At 32.3% G+C, this 21,720-nt stretch overlaps 1 protein-coding gene across 2 annotated transcripts; it reads left to right on the plus strand.

The window, feature by feature from the left end:
- Positions 1 to 39: 39 nt before the first annotated feature.
- On the plus strand, positions 40 to 21,720 carry LOC134263479 (ATP-citrate synthase-like). 2 transcript variants are annotated; one of them, XM_062745829.1, is made up of 28 exons: positions 40 to 128; positions 3,830 to 3,994; positions 4,428 to 4,550; positions 6,134 to 6,196; positions 6,464 to 6,562; positions 6,850 to 6,941; positions 8,261 to 8,340; positions 8,765 to 8,895; positions 9,009 to 9,127; positions 9,371 to 9,569; positions 9,875 to 9,992; positions 11,007 to 11,152; positions 12,086 to 12,124; positions 13,495 to 13,742; positions 13,858 to 13,910; positions 14,022 to 14,137; positions 14,367 to 14,471; positions 14,876 to 14,967; positions 15,190 to 15,376; positions 15,627 to 15,737; positions 15,887 to 16,014; positions 16,253 to 16,346; positions 16,648 to 16,802; positions 17,266 to 17,416; positions 17,646 to 17,789; positions 18,138 to 18,251; positions 19,780 to 19,939; positions 20,078 to 21,720. In XM_062745829.1, the coding sequence occupies exons 2-28, from the start codon at positions 3,845 to 3,847 to the stop codon at positions 20,194 to 20,196; spliced, it is 3,336 nt and encodes a 1,111-aa protein (XP_062601813.1). In that variant the 5' UTR covers positions 40 to 128; positions 3,830 to 3,844; the 3' UTR covers positions 20,197 to 21,720. The 2 variants fall into 2 exon arrangements, with proteins under 2 accessions (XP_062601813.1, XP_062601815.1); XM_062745831.1 differs by lacking the exons at positions 40 to 128; positions 12,086 to 12,124 and having other exon boundaries at positions 3,697 to 3,994.

Consider the following 21,720-nt stretch of genomic DNA (forward strand, 5'->3'; position numbering starts at 1 on the left):
AAGTCGATTTACATCGGGCTCGTTATCTATATGAAGAATTGTAAACTTCCGGTAAGGTGACACGGATCACTCGATTCTCGGATGATCTTGCAATATATCATCATTCTTTTTCAGTCACTTCACCTCTGGTAAGGAGAAATTCTTTTTTGTATCTGCTTCTATTTGCTTATTGAAATTTAAATAATTATTGAAAAGAGTGAGGCTGCCTCACAGCTTTTGGACACGAGCACGCTGTTCCACCGTGGTGTTACTTTCATTTTACTGCATGCTGCACATGTCCACACGACAGGATATTTGCCACCGTCACTATCATTTTCAAATGTGTTTAATTATGACTAAGAATTTGGTAAACTTATTATGAAATATTTAAATAATGTATTGCAGTTTTAGACAATTTCCCTTTAGAATTCTTCATTTGGGCCTTGGTTTGGTTTAAGTTTGACTTCATTTGATAATTATGCATTGATTTAAGGAATAACTGTCTAATTTTTTGGTTTCCTGATGTGATCAATAGAGTGGCTTACATGATTATTCGATGTTTATGCATAAAATTATCATGCAAGCCAATCGATTGATCTTCATGGAACCAAAAAATCACAGTTTTTCCTTATTTTTACATGATTTTGATTCAGCAAATTCACATGTTATAAGCTCCACTTCTGTCTCTATTTGTCCCGCCCTGCACATGATTTTTTGAACAGCACCTATTGATGAACCAGTAGATTTTTGAAGAAATAAAGTATTTTTACTATTAGAAATTTTATCTCGGACAAAAACATACTAGTTAATACTTTTGGAGCATTTCATACATTTTGTATCTTCTTAATTACTGTCTTAAATAGTGACTGATAGGTACTGTTCTGTTGAAGTATTCTTTTCTTGATTGAACGATCCATCGTTAAAATGATATTGTCATTTGGACCCAGTTTAATAATAGAATTCATTCCATGTACTGAAAATATACTTATAGCAAAATAATATTTCTAACACAGTGTATAAACAACAACCATTCCATTTCAGATTGTTAACATATATGATATGGCCTGTAAATTTGAAGAAAGAAAAAAAAACAGTGAAAATGGCTTGAATTTTCATCATAATGCAGATATGTTTTAGATTAAAAGGTATATACAGTCTCAAAATTGTTTATAATAAATTTGGTAGTTATTTTCAGTGCAACTCCTCCAGAGCAGATCCACTTTGATTTGCTATATTGCAGCTATTGGACATATTCTAACTGTGGTGAGGGCTTGCCCTGAGACAAAGTTGGATTATTCTGATTAATCTAGCTGCAGTTTAAATTTTTATAGGCTTAAAATTATATCATTGAAAATTTGAGTATGTGTGCATTAATTAACAACATTGAACTACAATTAAATCACTTATTTTTGTAGGGGTGTTTTTTTAGGTATGAAAAGATGACCACTAGCTGAATTGATGTCTTCTACAAAATATAAAAAATTTCAACATGAAACAATTAGAAGCACTTATTTGCTTATGAAATACTAAACCCATGAGGCTATGAGTTTAATTTAAATTAAGCCTAAAATATTATCCCTTAAAAATAATTGTTTTTACATGCAGTGACATCTTCAGGAATAATATACTGATCACAAATTTTATGTCCATGCTTATTACTTAACCTTGGAAACAATTTTGAGTGAATTATACTTTCTCAAAATAAAATCTTCAATTATTTTTCTAAGAGAAAATTATAAAAAGGAATTTTCTTTCTTATACATGTATCTCTATGAAGTGCTATAGATAAAACCATAAATCTTATTCTTTTGTCGCTTAAGTTGCTTGATCACAATCTATAATAGTCTGAATCTACTCTTCAAAGAAGATCAATACATGATAGGGATAGTGCTGGCAAAGACTGAGATAAACTATCAGGGTGTCAGACACTGTGCCCAATAAATTTAACAGCTGTCCATATGGTGACCATCATCTGAAAATTCAATACTTATGATGATACAATGTAACCCTTAATTTTTGTAATTAACATCTTACTGTAAATAAATCAGCTGACTTGAAGTGTTTGTCAGTGTTTGTATTGGTAAGAGAGATAGGGAGTTGTGTAATTGGGCCAGTTACATCAACATTCTCCCAATACCTTGATCCTGGATCAATACCCCTCAGAGGGCTACTCTGTAACTCTAAGTGGGATTCTCTGTCAATAGACTAGTGTGCTAAACAGCTAAGACAGGAAAATCTGCTGGCTTGATCCATCTCACTGATACTGTCACTAAACTGTGAAGTTCTATTTGAAGCAGGTCATAAAGGATTTGATTTTACTCCTTTTTGTGAGTACATGTATATATGTATGCTAGACTTATTACAATATATATACATTTTAAAAAAAATTTGTGTTAATTAACATTGTACATGTTTTGAGTCCATTCTTCCGATTCTGCTAAATTTTATTTTGCTGTGAAGTTAAAGAAATTCATACAACGAAATATTTTTTGTTTCCATGCAGGATGCCTCAAAATCAGCATCTTTTGGTTGTAATTCTTCATCTCCAGGCAGTTGTGTTTGAAAAGTTAGGTTTAGGATTTGTTAAATCAATAAAGAAAGAGTTTTATTTTTGTCGTAAGACAGAAATTGATTCCTTTTGTTTTATGTTTCCGAATGCCTCAGTACTAGCTCCCACACTGGAGATGTATGGATTAATTGATTGAATGAGGTTTAAGCATAAAATTTATCAATAGCTATTACACTAAGTTATGAGGATGTTATTATCAAATTAAGTTAAATCATTAATGTAAATTTTAAAATTCCTAGGTTTGATGAATTATTAAATTATTTATTTTACTTTAAAATATTTATTAAACACAAGGTAAGAAAGTTTCAGTGATAAGCTTACAGTAATTTGTATAGTCAGGTACCTCATCTTAAAATCTTATTTTAAATTAGTATCAAGAGTTAAATTTCATAGCACATACTCATTTGAAAATTTTCAATCTATGAATTAAATGATTTATGAGTCCTTGATAACATATTGAAAAAGAAAGGTCAATGATAATGATGATATCATTCATTTGATCAAACGTTGTTAAATAAAATCCTTGTAAAGTTCATTTTGATGATTAATGTGTGTTTTTGGAAGATAAACCGGGATGGGTGGGTATGTGAAACCATTTTTGTCCTTGACTCTTTGAAACACTTGAATGTACTGTAGTAATGTACATGCATGTGCTTTGGTTGTATTGTACATGTATTGAAGGACGTTGCAATGGCATAGAAATTAATGCACCGTGTGTGTTTTACATACGATATCTTTGACCAAGTACTTGATATATAGGTCATAAGTTCATTTAATTTTGCCTATAAATCAAATCATTTTCTATGATCTCTAAGTTTGTTGACTTTGTTGTAAATCTTGGACAGGTAATTTGTATTTTGTGTGATCTATGCAGGTTGGACACTTAATTACCTGTTGTCTTAAATTTAGAAAAAGGTCAGTTATAAATACTTTTACATTTGAATTGAATTTGTTGAAAATGTGGTCATTAAAACAAACAAAAACTTAATTCAATGTTATTAAAAAAAATTCCAAAAAAAAGTTTAATACAAGTTCAGCATGTTAAACTTTCCTTTCTATAGAGAAAATGCATTTAATTTAGCTACTTCAGGGTTGTACATGTAAATTTTCTTATCAGTTTCCTTTACAAGGAAGTACTTCATTTATAGCCATGCATGCACAGTATTTTGAGAATTCACCATTTCTTTGTATTCAGCTTGAATACATCCAAGAAATTGGATACCAGCACCTTTGTAAATATAAATATAGCTTATGTGTGCTAAGATTTAAATCTCTTTACAGGATTGACAGTCCACAATGTCAGCTAAAGCTATATATGAAGTCAAAGGAAAAGAGCTGCTGAACAAATATTTGACCGATGAAGCTGTGAAAAATAGGTATGCCGTTGTCACGGAAGCTGTAAATTGGGACACGTTGACCACAAACAATCCCTGGCTCCTCACAGAGGTAGGTCACGCAGAACTATCTAGCAGCTCGGTCAGTGTAGGTAACAGGAAGTTATAAAGGGCTGTATTATCTATGACACATGTACTTTAATAAAGAAAAATAAAGTTTTACTCAGTTAATATACCCCCACTGGAATCTACCTACCTGCACATTTTTTTTAACACTTAAGATGTACCATAGCTTCAAAGAGGGGGAAAGTAGTCAGCATATGAAAAGTAAAGGAATATTAAAAGAAAAATTAATTCATGCTTGGTTAATTTGCTTTATTTAGAAATGTACGTTACTTATATATCAGGTGATTTATGCAAAAAGTAACTACAGTACCAGGGTGTCTTAATTGTTTTCTTTTAAAAAAATCAATCTGTTTCTAACAATACAGGTATGTATGCCATTTCCTCAGCTTTAGCCTTTACTGTTCTTTTTCATTTGATAGAAATTGGTGGTTAAACCCGATCAGCTGATCAAGCGACGTGGAAAGCTAGGTCTAATCAAGGCAGGAGTGGATCTAGAAGGAGTGAAGGAATGGTTAAAGAACAAACTGGGCAAAGAGTTTGAGGTAATTTACATTGTTAATTAGAAATTAAAATGAAACATACACAGAATATTTTCATTGGAAAGGTTTTTCTGTACAATAAATTGATAAATCAGTTATTCACAAAGTTGACAATTAGCTTATGAAAAAATACTTTCTTCCAATACTTTTCATGAATTTCAGCATTGCACAGATGAAAAAAAAATTGAGAGTACTTAATACACCTTTTCCCCAAAGAATATATGTTAGTTTTATTTGTAAAATTATTTATGAATTATCTTTAAATGCAAACACAACAAACATTAATTTTTTTAGAAAAACATGTACCGGGTACATATAATTTCAAAATCTTAATCAGGGTATATGAAAATATATACTTAGTAGTAATACCAGTTTAACTCCATTAATTGTCTTCAAAATATAAAGATACCTCAGAAGCTGATTGATGTAAAACAATATGCTACTGTTACATTTATTTTTTCCTTAAATTTCTTTTTTTTTTTACTTCATGACCATTGACCATTTTAATTAAAATTCAAAACATTTTACATCTATACATTTCATCTTTATTCAAGACTATTGTCAAGACAGTTCCATTGGATTTTTCCTACACATTTTAGAACTGATTGATCACTTTATGAAAGTCTTGGACATTGATGTAGTTGTTACAGGAATATACATTGCATGGAAAATGGTGGAGGGATTGATTTTTGGGGGTAGGCTAATAGCAAAAGCCTTGATTAGGGCTGTTTACTGAAGTGATTTGAAGCCCAAATATAAGATTAGCTCCACAAAATGAAAACACGTATCAGAATAAAAAAGATTCTTGTTAGAAAATCAATATGGAGACTCTGAGATTGCTGTAATGGAAAAATTTTGTATTTCTTATCTGTACAGTAAATAAGGGGGATGGTTTGATTAAGGGTTTTATGTCTCCATTGTAAAATTAATTTACCATCACATGGATATTTTTTTTTTTTAGAGTTTACTGATTTTGGGTGGCTTGGTGTTTGATTGTACATATCTGTGTCGCTGAAACATATAAATCTTTTCAACATGTCCTTCAGTTACAGCTTATCTAAACAAAAAGGTTAGTTTTATATAGCCTTGACTGATTCACACTTTAGATAGCTTGACCTTACCTGGTACTAGAGTTACCTGTGTGCTTGTTTTTTAATATAACGAGTCAGTTCAGGTGATGTGTACCTGTACATGTGCTGAGTCAACAAAAATCAGCTCTCATCCACACTGTTCTTAGTATTTGACGATTTGTCCATGGCCATTTGAGTGTTATATAGGAACATGATAAAAAGTAATCTTAGGGAAAGAGTTACATGCTTAAAATATTTACAGCAGTTGATATCATTAATCAATTTATCAACAACAACAAAAATGTTTTAAAGTGTAATAAAAATTTACTGTCAGAAATTTTGTTCAAAAAACAATTTCTCAGTATGACCATATGTACATGTATGGCATCGAATCATTTTAAAAATTTTAATTAGAAACTTCAACATACATGTCTGAAAAGAAAGAAAATAGACCTTGAACAGATAAAATTGATCATATAAGTCTTGTTTTCTGTAGTCATGTTTTAATTATTGCAGATTGGTGCAGCTAAAGGGAAACTCAAACACTTTGTTATTGAACCATTTGTGAAACATGAACAGGTATTTAACATTTCTGATGCAAAGAATATCCAAAATTACTTTTACATCATTTTTAATATTGATTAGTAAATTAAAATTGTAAACAAATCGAGTCACAATGAGGAGTACACAGAGTTTATAGAATGATCTATAATGTTACACATTCAGCATATTCAAATGGTGTATGTATAAAACTTGTAGTAAAACAGGCATTACTTTTTTCCAATATAAAAAAGAAGATAAATTCAATTTTGATTTATTTATTGTTGTATATTTTTTATTTTTCAGAGTGAGGAATTTTACCTATGTATATATTCCTCCAGACACTGTGATACAATACTATTTCATCATGAAGGGGGGATAGACATAGGTGATGTGGATTCAAAGGTATAAATTTAATACTATTACGTCTTGGTCACTTGATGTACATGACTAGGATATTGATATAATGATTTCAAATTAATTTAATTTAATTTTAATTAAAATTTAATAGAATTCAAAACATTTATTTATTCTAATTATAAAATAATACCTCCATTATATATTGTACCTCTACTAGAATAGAAATGTATTTTGATTATAAACTGAATTCTCAATTTTTGAAAAACTTTCATCTGGTCATGTATAGATATTACGTATACCGATAGTTGAAAACATTTTATATACCCTTTTAGGCAGTAAAACTAGACATTCCAGTTCTTGGAGAACTCACAGACTCTGATATAAAATCCAAACTGTTGTCTAACGCTCCCACAGCAGCCCAAGAGTGAGTAATTTAAATTCTTTGTATGCTTGATGCACTGTAAGGTTTTCAGCCCTTTAATTGTGCATGGTTACAGATATTTAAACAGTGCTACATGATGCAAGATAATTTTTCAATACCTTCAGAAAATTATAAAGCTATGATTAAACTTAAAGTTTATTATGCTTTAACTACGAGGGTTTCCCGTAAGAATCGTGGACAAGTTGTCTATATGTAAAAAATAAACAACTGCGTTTGAAATTTTCACTATTATTTAGTACATATTTTAGTAACATACACAGCAAATTTCAGATAAATATATGCATAAATAAACAAATTATGTGATTTTATGCCATGTATTGTATCACCTTACGGCGCATGGATTATAACGTCAAAATGTCTAAAACAGCGTCACGTTTTATCTTTGCTGAAAAAAAGTTGGATGAGTCCGACTTAAATTAAGGAATTTCATTGACACACTTTCTCTAGTCTCCATAAACAGTCGAAGAACCAATAGGCACCCTCATGCGATCTTCTGAAGATTTATCAGTAAGTTACGGACAATATTCTCACCATCATTCATTAATAGAAAATCTCATATCGGCGGTCTTTTGCTATTACATTAATTAGGAGTTTGTCCGTATGTTTTGTACTCCCCAGGGACTCGATCAAATAAGACTTCACTAAGAAAACTCCTATTTCATTTGTATACTGAAGATATGGTGATATTTTTATAATTTTTTTTCTTCTATGGTCATTTTTCTCTAAAGGTGTCATTACAACATCGAATTAAAACGGAACTGCTCTCCGGTGCGCCGTAACGTCATAAAACGTCGCCATTTTTCGTGTGTTGTGTTTACCTTTTTCCCATTTCGAATGCTCGAAAAACTGCCAAAAATTAACCAAATGCCTTAATTTTTTTACAAAGACTACAAAATTGATTGTGGAATTGAATTAGGATAATTTTAATCCAAATCTTATGTATTTAAAACTTTTATTTTGAATTCAGACTTGTGTATTCTTTAATAAAACTTTGGTTTTTTGTCCGTGCGCCGTAGGACAATACCCCGTATACATTCCAGCATAATGAAATCTTTATCTTTGCCTATATTTTACCAAAAAAATTATCATGCACTTAAATATGATAAATAAACATTTACTGAAATTTTCAGCTTAGTGCGCCCATTACTTTATGCGAGAAAAACGTTTTGTCCACGATTTTACGGGACAACCCTCGTATAACATTCCTTTTCTTTTATATTGAAGTACAGTATTTTTGTAAAGTACATGTAGTTTACAATGTATATAAAGTTGATATGTATTAACACTAACTCTCTTTTTAGACCCTTAACAAAGTTTATCAAGGCTCTTTACACTGAATACAGAAACTTATATTTTACCTACTTAGAAATTAACCCATTAGGTGAGTCAATTTCTGTGTTTTCCTCACAAATCAATCTCAAAAAAAGTGAAAGATAGATTCATAATTTTTTTTCTGTAATGAATGAATGTATTTTGTACAGCCTTATAGTCTACATGTACATGTAGGATAAAAGTTGTTTTTTGATATCATTTATTAATATTATGATTTTGTGAACATGGGCCTATATGTATGTTACTGTAAATCACTTTTTAACGCGAGAACTTTATTTTGGCGTAATTAAGCGAGACAGTGTGCACGCGAAAATTTAATTCTCGCGTATAAAAGTATTCCCTAAGATTATATAGAGCAATAACCACAGTTCGTGAAAATTTTAAGTGTATTTTTTTTAATCAAGAGTCAATGACTAAACGCAAAAAAAGGTGTCGCGAAAATTTAGTGATCTACAGTACTTTTTACCTGACAGTGTTCACTGGAGGCAGAATCTACATTCTGGACCTGGCAGCTAAGATTGACCAGTGTGCTGAGTATCTCTGTAAGTCTTTGTGGGGAGACCTGGAATTTCCTCCACCATTTGGCAGGGATGCTCTCCCAGAAGTAAGTCAAACAAAATTCTACATCCATGTTCTAATTCAAATCCTCCCCTCATTACTACAGTTCTTTTAAAAATAAATCTTTGACGAAAACCTTGATTTTTTTTTTCTTTCTAGGAAGCATACATTGCTGAACTAGATGCTAAGAGTGGGGCATCTTTAAAACTGACCGTTCTGAACAAATCTGGTCGAATCTGGACCATGGTTGCAGGGGGTGGAGCTTCTGTCATATATGCGTAAGTCTGTTAATTGGATCAATATATGGAGAAGTAAGGTTACAGGGAAATGTAGTGTTAGGATGATTAAATTTATGATTTATAGTTAAATTTCATTAACTCAAACTCAATAGGACCAAGAAAAACTTGGAAAGATATCCAAGGATTCATGATATTGAGGGTAATCAAGAATATTTTGAGTTAACATCTACTCAAGATATCAAAGTTTAACTGTACTTGTATTATTATTGTTTTTATTTTCAGTGACACAATATGTGATTTGGGAGGAGCTAAGGAGTTGGCAAATTATGGTGAGTACTCTGGAGCCCCCAGCGAGCAGCAGACATATGAGTATGCCAAGACTATCCTGTCCCTGATGACTGCAGAGATCCACCCCAAGGGTAAAATCCTCATCGTCGGAGGCGGCATAGCTAACTTCACTAATGTAGCAGCCACATTTAAGGTATATACCAAGCGCAGGTTGAGAATTATATTGGGTCACAATAAAGTTCCAGCTGACACCATTGTATATCTCATATACTCTCATTATAAAGTGTACATCTCCCTTCTCCCCCAACCATAAGCTTTTAGTTTGAAAAGAACAATTAGTGTTGCTACATAGAAGAAAACAAAAAAATACTGAAATTTTATCTGATTCAAAATTAATTCCTTTAGTTTTACATACATGTATCTTAAAATTATTTATTTTTAAAGTCATTGATTTCTGAAGGATAATACCGGTAGATATTAAGTCTGCTTTTTTTTCAGGGCATAGTAAGAGCTCTGAGAGAATACCAACAGAAGCTGATAGAAGGCAATGTTATTGTGTACGTCAGGAGGGCAGGGCCAAACTACCAGGAGGGGCTCAGGATCATGAGAGAACTGGGTGTGTATAATGGATGAAAGTTTTAAAAAATTATTTGTTTACTTCAAATTTTATTGAACTTAAACATTATCTTGTTAAAAAAAAGTTTTCTTTACTAAATTAAACAATTTGTACCTTTCTGATAATATTTTGCATGCTTGCAATAACTATTTAATAGGGATGTCAAAATATTCATTTTCCTTAGTCGAACATTCGATTGCATTATTCGAACGATAGTCGACTATTCGGAACATTTTTTTCATAATAAAATCTTGATTTCCGTTTTACTTTCGTTTGCATAGACTATGCAAGATTTATCCTTCTTTGGTGTATGCATTATGCTTTTGACAGATATTCACAGGCACTTGACTTGTAGCTATTATGTTTACATGAAATTATATTTATTTAGTTTTATTATACATCAAAAACTACCAGCAAATATTTTTTAAACTCATTTAAATAAAATAAGATAAAAACAGCATCTACACGTCAGGTCCCCGTGTGCATGGTATGATATTGTTAATTCCGATTACCGTATTAACTTTATAACGGTTAAATCCTCTAGCTTACAACACTACAAAGTATGCGTGTTTTTATAAAAATAATTATCAAATTATCAAAACGTGTCTCGGCTATCGTACGTGAACCTTTGAACATGACTAAAATAACAATAGGCCCCTATTATGTATGCATGGAATGTAATGTCTAATTAACTGTGTTTTCATTATAATTTTAGAAACAAAACCCAGCACAGTGATTCATAATTTATCAGAAAAACAATTGTTATTGACAATTATCAGATTATAGAAGAGGATTTATGCATTTAACTTTTTCATAAATTTGTAATTAAGAGTTATCGCTCTTTTTTTATCGTATTTTATTTAGTCGATAGTCGGTCGCATTATTCGATGGTCGGTCCTTTCGACTGACAGTCGAATAGTCGACTATTCGTTGACATCCCTACTATTTAATATTTGTTTTTGCATTCTATTAAAATAATGATGGTTCATTAAATGTTTTTTATTTTTATCACAGGAAATACCCTGGGAATTCCAATCCATGTATTTGGTCCAGAAACCCATATGACAGCTATTGTCAGTATGGCTCTTGGGAAAAGAGAGATTCCATTAACACCACGGCCCATGAATACCACGGCAAACTTTTTGTTGCCAACTGGAGGGGTAGGTGTCTAAAAGCATATGTATAAACGTTCATTGTTATTGCTGTATAATCTCAGAGCATGCCAGTGCTTAACACCTGTTTTGTCAGGAATTAAAAATAACTGACGTTTTTTTTTTTTAAATGTAATCAGAACTTTCCACAGCATTAGCAGGAAATGCATATAAGTATTTAGCAATTCTAGCCCATTTAAAACCTTAAATATGAAAATAATTTTGATTATGAAATATTACAATTAGTGATCATTTATTTTATCAAATTTCCAGGTTGTCCAGGTAATATTGAGCACTTTGATATTGTTATTAGTATAGCTGTAGTAATGTAACTTGTATGCAATATACTATGGTGAAAATCCAGTGTAACAAATTTACTAACATTTTTCTACTCTTTTTAAAGAGAAGGGCACCTGCATTCCACCAAAAGAGCAGTTATTTTATCACAGTACTACATATGTACACTTAATAGTAAAAACAGTAAACATTGGTGTATATTATTATAATTATATAAACTATATATAATAAACTTAAAAGAATAATTGCTTCATGTGTCTGTGTCTGTTTGCATGTATTTTTTTTTTGGTACATTTGCTTATAAAGACATTCATGACAACATGTATGAAAATTTCCATATAAAACCTTCATCTACCAGCCCCTTCAGATGCTGCATGCATGTTAACAGCATGCTGACTTGATTCAATCTAAATATTATGTTGAATATTTTTCTTCCCTAAAATTTATCTTTTGTTGCATTTTAATTCAATACATGCAGGCTTTGACACAACTGGGTCATGTATTTAAAACCTAATAACATATGTAAGTTATAGCTAAAGTGCACATGTAAATGTTATACATGAAAATTTTAATTTCTTGTTTGACATCATCACACTGTTTGTGGTTTGGTTTGAGGTACCTTTCACGGTTTACATAATATTTCAGGCTCCCTCATTTTACTGCCAGCAGGGGATGTCTTTGGGGGTAAAGTTTTGATGTTGTATTGTTAGCATGCAGAGATTGTGATTCCTTTTTTTTCCTCCCATTTTTCATTATTGAAAATGCAGCATTTATAGTTTCTTTTGCAAGATGAGTTTCCAAGAATAACTATCCTGAGTTTCTAGTGACTGCTGAAAGGCAATGCAATGTTAGTGTATAAGTTTATTGTGTTGATTTCTTCTCTTACAGTATTTCTATTGCATCACTTCCAATCAACAGACAAGACCAGTTCTCAAAAACTATTTTTTTTCCTTTTTTCCCTTGTGAAGAACTTTTAAGACAGAAGTTTTTTTTAGCATAATCTGTGAATTATAATTAAAAATGCTCCATCTGTTTCAGATATATTAAAATTTTGTAGTCTTAGAATAGTGAATATGAAATTTTGTCTGTCACTTTTTTCTTATGCTCTGAGTGGTGTTCCCATTTCATTACTTGTAAGAATGTATTTGAGAAAAAATATTCTACATATTTCTAGGTCTAATGATCCAAAAATTCAAATGAGGTTATCCATCAGCCATCTGTTGACTGTCAGATAACTTTTCAATTTTCAACTTTCTCTTCGAAACCACTTGGCCAAATTAAACCAAACTTGGGCTAACATACTAAGTTTATTAAAGATAATTATTTATTATATTGGCTAGGGTAAGTGTTATTCTCATTTGGACTGCTGTTTTTCTGTATTTTCATACATATTTAGGGATTATATGTAAAGTATGGAATTTACATTAAGTAGAATAAATCAAAGAATTTATTGACCAAGGAATCCATTTAATTTTTCATTTATTGAGCAGATTGAGAGAAAAAAAATTGAGAACTGGTCATTTAAATATTTATGGACCTTTTACACCAGTCCTATGTTGTTTAAAAAATATTATATATAGAAATACATTCTTACCTTATGTACATAAAAATATAGGTACATGTATATATATTACATTAATATCTTTTTCTTGGCTTTCTAAATTCAGTGTAATATACATGTACTATTTATCCTAGCTGATACATGTACTCCATATTGCAATAATGCTCAATATAAAGTCATGTAAATTGGTTGTTGCTCATTTTCAAGTTGTTGAATGATTTGTTGTACTGTAATACAGTAAACATTTACTTATGTTTGAATTGTAAGACTAGATGTTTTTGTTAGAAACAATTTTCTTGCACACTTCACACAATACACTGATACAGATGTATTAAATCTATTACACAGTTATCTAGAAAATGTGCACAAGTAAAAATCTTGGGATTAAAACATGGTTTTCAGATGTATGCATGCTCTTCGAAATACTTGCAAAGGCCATTCAGCATCTCAAGTATACCAGACAATGTATTGTGACATAAATACATCTTTTCAGGCCTCTCCCTCAACTAGCAGAAGGGGGTCAGTTAATGAATCCACACCAAAGTCTGAGGTCAAGGTCACTGTTCAAGGTGAAGGTCAAAAGGCCACATCAAAGTCTGAGAGTACCCAGCCTCTGTTTACAGAGAAGACACAGTGTATTATCTGGGGGATGCAGCAGAGAGCCGTACAGGGGATGCTGGACTTTGATTACGTCTGCTCCAGGCGAGACCCTTCAGTAGTCGCCATGATTTATCCATTTACGTAAGTTAATAACTGTCAGGATAAATTCTTTTGGATTTTATTCTTAGTCAAGGGTTTCAAGTCATTGCTAAATGATTGGAAAAGTACATATAAACTTGTTTTTGAATTTTAACAGGGGAGACCACAAACAGAAATTTTACTGGGGACATAAAGAAATTCTTGTTCCAGGTAAATTTTTATTTGTATATGGAAAATGCAGAGTTGTTGAAGGTATGGTTTGTAAGGTGTTATTTATATTGGTAGAAATTTCATCATAACATGATGGGTATTGTTTTATAGTTTACAAGAACATGGCTGATGCAATGAAGAAGCACCCACAGGCAGATGTCCTCATCAGCTTTGCTTCACTAAGGTCGGCTTTTGAGAGCACCATGGAAACTATGAGATACCCACAGGTATTGTCAAAAGCCTAAAAGATTTAAGCAATTTTAATACATCATATTTTATTTGATGGCTATAAATTTCTGAAATGGAATTACATAAAATGGATGTGCTCATGCAAAGTTTTTCTGATGAAATGCTTACATGTATTGGGAAAAATATGATTCATACTTAACTTCTTAGTGTTGGAATTAAGTATATCAATTCAGATGAATTGAAAAATATTTAAATTCATATCTATAGATTCGTACTATTGCCATCATTGCTGAGGGTATTCCAGAAAATCTGACAAGACAGATCATTAAAGAAGCTGACGAGAAAGGAGTGTTCATCATAGGACCTGCCACAGTAAGTTATAACTAGAGTCAACCAAGAAAAGCATGCCTCACTTGCTAAAGCATAATTGATGTCTGGTTAATCTTTTAGTGGCAAACTTGCATTAAAAGTCATACAAGTTTTAAAATACTCTCACGAGTTGAAAGACTACTTTTTAATGGAATGTATCATCACATAGGGACATAACTCCTGAACTGTCAAGCTTAGGCTAAAATGAATAATTAAAATCATGCCATTGGGTTACCCTGGTAAATTACAAAAGTCATAGCTCCAAGCAATATTTTAGCAGAATATCAAACACCTACCCCCTTACAGTTCTCAAACTTATTGCCAAATTATTCTTTTAAAAAATAAGATAGCTATAAGCCTTCAACTCACACAAATTATTGATATATCATCATAAATCTATAATGTAGGTAGGTGGTGTGAAACCTGGATGTTTTAAGATTGGTAATACTGGAGGAATGTTAGACAATATCTTGGCATCGAAGCTGTTCAGACCTGGAAGGTAAGAGAAGTATGATGAAGGCGGAAAATTTATTGCAGATGCTGAGTATCCACATGAAGAAACAATCTTAATTTCTCCATTACAAACTAATTGAATATCATTGCTTTTAAAACCAGTGTTTTTTGTTAAATACATGTATATCAGAAGCTTGCCCATTTTGAAAAGTTATATCACATTTTTCATATTAGAAATCAATAATAATTCATTGTCTCTTTTTTGCAGTGTTGCATATGTATCTAGATCAGGAGGCATGTCCAATGAATTGAATAACATCATCTCCCTTAATGCTAATGGTGTATATGAGGGGATAGCCATTGGGGGTGACCGATACCCTGGCACAACTTTCATGGACCATATATTAAGATACCAAGAAGACCCAAAAGTCAAAATGATTGTATTACTAGGAGAGGTAACTCTGTCACTTTTATTATTTAATTCAAACCTGGGATATTACGAAGAACAAATGTAAGGGAGAGAAATCTACTTATGATTTCAAACTTTATATATTGAATTTAGTTTGTTCAAGTTTTGTGTATTGCATTCTTACATGTAAATTAGTTTTTGCAACATTTAAAACCAATGTTTTTATAATTGATTACATGCACAGTTTTATAATTGTATATGATGAATCTCTATAATAATGTAGCAATTAATTACAGGTGGGTGGTACAGAGGAATACCACATTGTGAGTGCTATGAAGAGTGGACGTATAAACAAACCTCTGGTGGCCTGGTGTATAGGAACCTGTGCCAAAATGTTCACATCCGATGTAAGCTTTAGTTATTATATACATATTGTCTACTTTCATACCTCTTTTACTAAATTAATGTTTTATTTAAATTCTGCAAAGATACTGAAAGAATATGTATCCTCCAAAAAAGTTTGATACAGAAAGTGTCCTCAAAATTGTTCAAACAGGTGCAGTTTGGCCATGCAGGTGCTTGTGCTAATGCAGAGGCAGAAACAGCCTCAGCTAAAAACCAAGCTTTGACAGATGCAAAGGCTTATGTTCCCAGAAGTTTCGATGAATTGGGCACTCTAATAAAGTAAGAAAATGTCAAAATTTAGTTTTTTTAATTTACCAGTTCTTTTACTATTAATTATTATGATTATTAAATTATTTAAAAACTCATATTATGTTGATTAAGTGATTTTGAAACACACACAGATGGTCTGGAAACATGATCTCTCTGTTAGTCACTAGTTCTCTTTCATGTTTTCATCTTGAAGTCTACAAAGACCTCATATTATATATTATATTATCATAATAATTGTTTTGTACAGAGAGGTTTATGACAAGCTGGTAGAGAATGGGACCATTGTACCAGAACCTGAGAGACCTCCACCTACAGTACCGATGGACTTCACTTGGGCTAGAGTAAGTTACTGTCAAGTGGAACATTTAATATGTAACATTAATACTTACATAGATGTAATGAGAGGTATTTGTACACCATTTGAGTAAGAACATTTTAAAAATTAGATTGAATTATGTCTCTTGAGTTTACAACGGATTTCCTATGATTGATATTTGAAACAGGAAATTCTTGAATGTTAGTTCCATTGAGAAGTTCAGTATCTTTGAATTCAACATGAAAGAAATTAAGAGAAAAGCAGATTCATTTTAAGTAAAAAAAGTCTAGGAATCAAAGTACCCTATGTGTATCCCTTTTTTGCAGGAGCTTGGGTTGATCAGGAAACCTGCATCCTTTATGACCAGTATCTGTGATGAGCGGGGACAAGAACTATTGTATGCTGGGATACCAATCACGGACATTTTCAAAGAAGATATGGGTATCGGAGGTGTGCTTAGTTTGCTTTGGTTCCAGAGAAGGTTTGTCTTGAGATTATCTGTTTAACTATCTGTATTCAGCTAAAGATGAATATTAGGAAAATGGAAAAAATAGGCTCATCTTCAATAGCCAAGGGCTTCTGATCCAAAATCTACTCTAGAGTAGATTTCAAATCAGAGTCCCTTGGCTAGCTAGTTGAAATAGGCTTTGCCTGTTGCCAAATCCCATTCTATTTCTTGTAAAAAAAAAGATGTATAAATAGAAATGAATATCATAAGTACTTCATTTACTTAGATTATGTCAAGATTGTGCTCTACATTATTGAGCACTGTTGATTAAAGGGACACATATTTTGCATCAGGCAAAATTCATGACCTTCTATTGATCAAATGTGGTGCTCGATGCAAAACTTTTAAGAAGTTCAATTTGAATTAAATCTGTGTGTTAATAAAAACAATATATGCTATACTTTGAACTGATATTTGTTCCATATCTTATTTCCAGATTACCAAAATATGCCACAAAGTTCATAGAGATGTGTTTAATGGTAACAGCTGACCATGGACCCGCCGTGTCAGGGGCTCATAACACCATCGTGTGTGCTCGAGCGGGCAAAGACCTGGTGTCCTGCCTAGCGTCTGGTCTCCTCACCATTGTAAGCTCATTCTATTATTAAATTTGATCTGACAAAGAGAAATTATTAAACTTGAATCTGTTCTTGAAGTATAGAATGGATTTGAGAAGTTAAGTTTTATAAATAAATAAAAACTAAATTTTGATGGATTTGAAAACTTAATGAACTAAACAATAATTCTTTGATAAATTGAAATAGACTTAAAAAGTGTGGAATGCCATCTGAAATACTTTTATAATTTTACCTACAGGGAGATAGGTTTGGAGGGGCCCTGGATGCAGCAGCCAAACAGTTCTCTGATGCCTATACCAGTGATATGATACCAATGGAGTTTGTCAACAACATGAGAAAGGAGGGGAAACTTATCATGGGGATAGGTCACAGGGTCAAATCAGTAAGTAAGGATAGGTCAAAGGGTCATATCAGTAGGAAAAGATAGGTCACAGGGTCAAATCAGTCGGAAAAGATAGGTCACAGGGTCAAATCAGTAGGAAAAGATAGGTCACAGGGTCAAATCAGTGAGTACGGATAGGTCACAAGGTCAAATCAATAAGTAAGGATAGGTCAAAGGGTCAGATCAGTAAGAAAAGATAGATCACAAGTCAATTCAGTAGGTAAAGATAGGTCTCAGGGCTAACTCGTCAAGTAAGAATATGCCACAGGGTCAATCAGTAAAGTTAAACGAAATTAAGGATAGATCACAGGATTTTTTTTTGCAATATTCAGTTTGCCTTTTTTTCAGATCAATAATCCTGACATGAGAGTGGTGATACTTAAGGAGTATGCCCAGAAAAACTTCCCTGCTACACCTCTACTGGACTACGCCATAGAAGTGGAGAAAATTACAACTTCTAAGGTAATAACAGAAATTAAAGGGTAGAAAAAGCATGGAGTGATCTTAGTATGTCACTTTCATCATTGTCATTAACAACCTGTAGCATACATGCAAATTAATTATACCCCCCGCAAACGAAGTTTTGGGGGGGTATATGGTAATTACCTTGTCCGTCCGTCCGTCTGTCTTGCTGTCTGTCTGTCCAGCTGTCTGTGCAAAAGTGTCCGGTTCATATCTTTCTTACGGAGGAACATTAGAATCTACTGCTCCACACAAAGATTGCACTTGACCTAAGGGTGTGTCTTGACCTTGACCCAAGGTCATTTAGGGAAGTTCAAGGTCACTGGAAGAAAAATTTCATAATTCGTGTCCAGTCCATATCTTTCTTATGGATAAACTTAGTAGGTTCTAATTTCACACAAAGATTGCACTTGAACTAAGGGTGTGTCATGACCTTGACCCAAGGTCATTTGGGGAAGTTCAAGGTCACTGGAAGAAAAAGTTCATAATTCATGTCCGGTCCATATCTTTCTTATTGATAAACTTGGTAGGTTCTAATTTCACACAAAGATTGCACATGACCTAAGGGTGTGTCATGACCTTGACCCAAGGTCATTTGGGGAACTTCAAGGTCACTGGAAGAAAAATTTCATAATTTGTGTCCATATCTTTCTTATGGATAAACTTGGTAGGTTCTTATTCCACACCAAGATTCCTCCTGACCTTAGGGTGTGCCTTGACCTTTAACCAAGGTCCTTTTTGGAACTTCAAGGTCACTGGAAGAAAAATTTCATAATTCGTGTCCTCTTCTTATGGATAAACTTGGAAGGTTCTAATTTCACACAAAGATTGCTCATGACCTAAGGATGTGTCATGACCTTATGTCAAGGTCACTTGGGGAAGTTCAAGATCACTGGAAATTTTTTTTATAATTTTTGTCTGGTCCATATCTTTCTTTATTATGGAAAAACTTGAATCTACTACTTCACACAAACATTTCTTATGACCTGAGGTTGTGTCATGACCTTGAACTAAGGTCATTTATGCAAGTTCAAGGTCACTGACAGAAAAAGTTCATAATTCGTGTCTGGTCTGTATATTTAGTGTATTTTTGTTATTAGGCAGCACCTTCGTTGCATTTATAAAAAATATAATGAGCAATTACATTTGCACTAAAAATGTTTTAGCATTTCTCTCTTCTCTTAGATCCATAAAATATTCATGATTTAGCACTTCTGAAAAAACCAGAGGGGGCCATTTTGTTCCGTTTGGACAGTTCTAGTTTATATTCAAATGGGAAGAGGGATTAAATCCTTTTACTGCTACATGTGCCATCATTTCTCTTTTTTGAAAACTCGTTTACTTCACTTTTCTGGATTAATAACTTTATGAATGTAACAATGTACATCTGGAATGATCAATTAATGAGCACATGTCCTCAATTCATTCAGCTTATTTATGCCTCTAAGTGGAATGGCAGTTGTTCTCTATATTTTGATTTATCAACACAGCAAGATTATAATGAGTGCTTGTATTTTTTATTTTCTAGAAACCTAACCTAATCCTGAATGTGGATGGTTTTATTGGAGTGGCATTTGTTGATCTGTTGAACAACTGTGGATGTTTTACTGGTGAGGAGGCCAGAGAATTGATAGATGTCGGGGCCCTCAATGGGTTATTTGTACTAGGTCGTAGCATGGGATTTATTGGTAAGTGTGATAACCCATAGCCCCATATGCATATATTTAAAAACTACTTCTGAATATTTTCAGCTAAATTGAATTTTTATTTAGTGTTTGTAGCACTTCAAGGAACCCATTTTGATAACTCACAACTTGTTTTTTAAGGTCATTTCCTGGACCAGAAACGACTGAAGCAGGGACTGTACCGACATCCTTGGGACGATATCTCCTATGTTATGCCAGAAACTATGGGATTGATGGGGGAGGATACAGATAAAATCTAGAGATCTTCAGACCTATCAAAGCCATCGGAATGTGTCCAGGGTGGGCCTTGAACAATCCAAGATGACGTGATCTCAAACGAGGGACTGAATATTAGTTTACAAAATGCTTACTAGATAAAACTGTAGGGGAAATACTTCAAAGCCATTGAAAATGTTGTAGTTGTAATCAGTTAATTTGTTGTGGAAATAATCAATTTTTGTGATAAATCATTGTGCTAGAAAGTAATACATAGGCTAGGCTGAGAGCAGTATTTTTGTTATAAAATAGCCTGTATTTATATAGGGTGAAATACATTGGATTTCTTGTAAAAGACATGCATTGACTGGACCATTAATTCATACATGTATGAGCACTGTGTAATTTATTTCTGTGCAATAGTTGCTATCATTTAAGAGTGCTTGATGTTAGTTAGTGAAGTTTTTGTTTGAATCATATACAACAAGTAAATGTCTCCTTTGTTAGAGAATGCATTTAAACGTATGTAATTTAAAGTTAGTGAGCATCTGTTTATTTTTCTCTTCTGTTTCATTTTGGTTTTTACTGTGGCCATATTATAAAATGTCTCATTTCACATTTGATTGCATTCTATAAATGTACCTGATATGAGAGTATTAACGTATTCATGTAGTGTCTGTCAGTGTTCAAGCTGTTTAAGTTTGCAGTGTGAAAGTTTTCTGTTATTCAGTTTTCTGATTGTGGTTCATTTCGTAAGCTTCCTTATAAGGTATTACATATATTACCTTTTAGAAGTACACTATCTATTAAATCATGTATTTTATTAAATACATATATAATTTATTATTTAAAAAAAATTAAGCTGTATGTTTCCGTCACAATTTACTAATTCTGATGTCAGTTGTTAATGGTTGCTTTGTTGTTTTAATAATTCTAAGGAAGGTGGGGTTGAGATTATGAAAATATATACACAGGTATGTACATGTCATATCTAATATATTACTACGACATGCTTGTATACATAAAGATAATATGCGAACTTCTTTATTGTTTATATATGTTTAAAGTAGTAAATTATTTTGTTACTGAATCTCCTCTCATATATATAAAAGATATATAATACATTTATTACTTGAAGGAAAGCTTGATTCTAGAAATTGAAATCCAGTCACCAAATTAGAATTTTTATATATCATCTGAAATGTTGGTAGAATACTTAAGTTAAATTTTATCATAATTCATGTCGAAATCATTATCAATATTATTTAGCCCCTTGTGCATTTGATGTTACATTGAAATACAAAAAAAGTTAATGGTGCAATTCAAATGGGACTGTGACTCTGAATTATGAATAGGTCATTTTCATTTCAGAGGTTTTCTTTTAAGAAAATCCATGTAAAACATATCCATTTTGTGTATTGTCTTAGTAAGTTACTATAAATGAGTTGTAATTTATTTTTGATTTGCATATCAAATATGTCTGCTGATAAAATATGAATAAATTAAAGAAATTTAACAAAACAGAAGCATTTGAATGGAAATTATCCAGATCTGGGAGGTCTTTTGGA

Source organism: Saccostrea cucullata, unplaced genomic scaffold, assembly GCF_032062105.1.
Source record: "Saccostrea cucullata isolate Sc308-1 unplaced genomic scaffold, CSIRO_AGI_Scuc_v1 ctg2297, whole genome shotgun sequence".
Lineage (NCBI taxonomy): Eukaryota > Metazoa > Mollusca > Bivalvia > Ostreida > Ostreidae > Saccostrea > Saccostrea cuccullata.

Bases quoted from the DNA above. Each gene is read 5' to 3' on its own strand.
- LOC134263479 (XM_062745829.1), top strand. From the start codon at position 3,845: ATGTCAGCTAAAGCTATATATGAAGTCAAAGGAAAAGAGCTGCTGAAC. The intron at 14,138-14,366 runs GTATTGTCAAAA...TCATATCTATAG, and splicing joins AAACTATGAGATACCCACAG to ATTCGTACTATTGCCATCAT. The intron at 18,252-19,779 runs GTAATAACAGAA...TTTATTTTCTAG, and splicing joins AGAAAATTACAACTTCTAAG to AAACCTAACCTAATCCTGAA.